General features: G+C 49.4%; 1 protein-coding gene across 1 annotated transcript; it reads right to left on the bottom strand.

Annotated features, from left to right (window-relative positions):
- Positions 1–768: 768 nt before the first annotated feature.
- Positions 769–1707, bottom strand: LOC114681737 (olfactory receptor 9-like). The gene has a single exon (XM_028855423.1). The coding sequence runs from the start codon at positions 1705–1707 to the stop codon at positions 769–771; it is 939 nt and encodes a 312-aa protein (XP_028711256.1).
- Between the last annotated feature and the right edge of the window lie 1208 nt (positions 1708–2915).

Below are 2915 nucleotides of genomic sequence, written 5' to 3'. Positions count from 1 at the left end.
AAAGCAGCTCACAACTGTCTGTAAGTCAAGAACAAAGGGACCTGACACCCATGGCAAAACATATAAAATAAAAAATAAGTAAAAAAAGAAACCAGTGCAATTTCAAGAATTGAAGGCTACATCAAACTTCAGAACAGAGGGGCGAAGGAAGTATGTGTCCTCTACCTGAGGCCAAAGGAGGGAATGAAAGGCATTTTTTTCAAGACAGCTGGAAAGAAAGTTAAGTCGAGAACACCAACATCTTAAGAGGGTCCAAGGAGATAGGGATAATTCAGGAGACAAGTAATTAAATAGACCAAGGCTACAGCAATATCAAGCAAGACTCAGGAGCTGAACTTGCAAACCAGCCAGTCCTTGTCCCTGTCCCTTGCTGGCATATGGGAATGATGTCAGAGAGAAAGGCTTACAATAAGGACTCACTGGGAGAAGCAGGAAGATGGATGTCTCAAGAGCATAACCCTAGGAAGACACAAAACCTCAGCAATGACCAGAATTATATCATCACACAAGGTTATCTCAGCAGCCTTCACCTTGACATCCATTCCAGTCCTCCGCTCTGCTCTTATCATGAAGCCCAGTCAAAGTCTTAAGACCAGGTCCTGGAAGCAGAGCTCTGAACAATACACCAGTGTCTTGGATGCTCATGGTGGGTGGAACACATCAATGCACAACAGACTGTACTTCGAGGTCTCAGCTTCTCTTTTTCCTTGAGAATGTCCAGGGATCAGGCCCTTAGATCCAAGATCATGGGAGGAAGGTGGAGTATGGTCAAGGAACCCCAAGGTATCTCTTCATGAGCCGCCTCATGGCCCCTATGACCTCCTTATTCCTCAGAGTGTAAACAAAAGGGTTGCACATGGGGGTGACAACCGTGTAGAAAATGGAAAGAATCTGGTCTGTGTCCCCAAGAGAATCTGCCTGGGGCCTCATGTAAGCCGCAGTTGCAGTCCCATAAAAGAGTATGACCACAAACAGGTGGGAGGAGCAGGTAGAAAAGATCTTTTGATGTCCCTCGGATGTTGCAACACCAAGTATAGTGGCAATGATACAGGCGTAAGAGGCCACAATCAACAAGAAGGGCATGAAGATAAAAGCTACCGTGATGAAGAGATTCCCCACTTCACCCCAGAAAGTGCTTGCACTGGCCAGTCTCAGCACAGGCAGGATGTCACACAGGAAATGATGGATGGTGTTGGCACCACGGAAAGGCAAAGTGAAGATGCAGACAGAGTGAATGGTGCCAGTGATGATGCCCGCAAAGTAAGAGGCCCCCACCATGCTGGCACATGTTCCCTGGTTCATCAGCGTGGTATATTGCAGGGGACAGCAGATGGCAGCATATCGGTCATAAGCCATGGCAGTGAGCAAACAGCATTCGGCAACGCCAAAAAGGGCAAAGAAGTACATCTGAGTGAAGCAGCTGGCCCGGGGGATGGTGGGGCAGGAGGACCGGAGGTCAGCCAACATCCTAGGCACAATGGTGGTGGTGTAGAGGATCTCCACCACGGAGAAGTGACGCAGGAAGAAGTACATGGGGGAGTGGAGGGCAGAGTCCGATAGCGTGAGGAGGATGATCAGAGAGTTGCCCAGCAAGGTAACCACATAGATACACAGCACACCCCAAAACAGATGGCCCTGAAGAAAGCCAAAACCTGAGAACCCCAATAAAATGAACTCTGTTACTTCTGTACCATTGTCAAATCCCATGCTCCCAAAGCCAGACTAGAAAAAAGAGGGGCCAGAGAGGGGTAGCCGGACAGAAACCTTTGCACCAGTCAGGATGAAGTGTGGTCCAGGAGAGCAGCTCAACTTGCTGAGGAGGATGCTGAGGAGGACGAGCAGGAAGAGGAGGATGCCTAAGAGGGTGTTGAGGAAGATGCTGAGGAGGAGGAGGATGATGCTGAGAAGGATGCTGAGGAAAAGCCTTAGAACTTCAGCTGTTGCTGACTCCCACCCCCCCAAAAAAACCCTCCAGAAAAGGAAGAAACTCCAGAGAAGTTGAGGCACACTTGAAGATCTTCTTGCTGTTGCAAGATTTCTCAGACAAGTCGGTTCCACTCACCCAGGCAGGAGCTAGGAGCAAAAAGTTGGGGGCAAAAGCAGCTTCCTTCAAGAAGGGGGCTGAGGACGTTGGCATAAAACTGGGTGAGAAGACAGAGAGCAAATAATCTGGGAGAAAAAAACTGGGTCCACCCAGAGGCAGAAAGTGAGTGGAACAGGCAAGAGCAGGAGACAGGAGCACAGATCTGAGGACCACAAAGGGCTGTGGAGCTTTTACCTGCAGATGGATCCCCACGGCCCTACGAGTGCCTCTCCCTGGAGCACATCCCAGCAGATCAGTCCCCTGAGGAGCTAATTTTCAACAGAGAGAGGAAAGTAGAGGAAGATGGGGGAAAGGAGAGGCAGGGAGGAAGTGGCTTCCCCTTCATTGTGCCTAACCCTAAAATCCCTGCTGTTGGTCCTGGGTCTGGCGGGTCCTCCTCCTCACACCCAAGCACAAGGAGAAAGAACATGTGGAGGAGGATGGTGTGTACAGAGTCCTTCTGCTAAGCACCAAGTGAGCTGGGCTCAGAAACCCTGTGCTCTAACTCCTTGGCTGGTTTCTCTAGGTGGGATTGTCAACCCTTGCCCCAAGGGCTGCAAAGCCTTTCCTGGTCTCAGAATTAGCTGTTAGCATTCTTTCCATTCCTGGAAAACACCTTTTCTCCCAGTGCTGGAGATGGAACATGGGGCCTGGTGGATTCTGGTTGGCTTCTCCCACTGGACTGTAGCCACAACACTCCCAGCCCTGGCAAGCATTTGTAAACCCTTTTGTAAAATAGTGTTAATCCTTAAAGAAAATAACTATTGAAATAACAATTAGGCTGATTCTGGAAGAACTCCCAGCCTAACACAGGGCTTTGACTAATCATCTA

The sequence above is a fragment of the Peromyscus leucopus genome, chromosome 18, assembly GCF_004664715.2.
Source record: "Peromyscus leucopus breed LL Stock chromosome 18, UCI_PerLeu_2.1, whole genome shotgun sequence".
Classification (NCBI taxonomy): domain Eukaryota; kingdom Metazoa; phylum Chordata; class Mammalia; order Rodentia; family Cricetidae; genus Peromyscus; species Peromyscus leucopus.
Note: the sequence above shows the minus strand (reverse complement) of the source record. Positions and strands in the feature narration are given on the sequence as shown.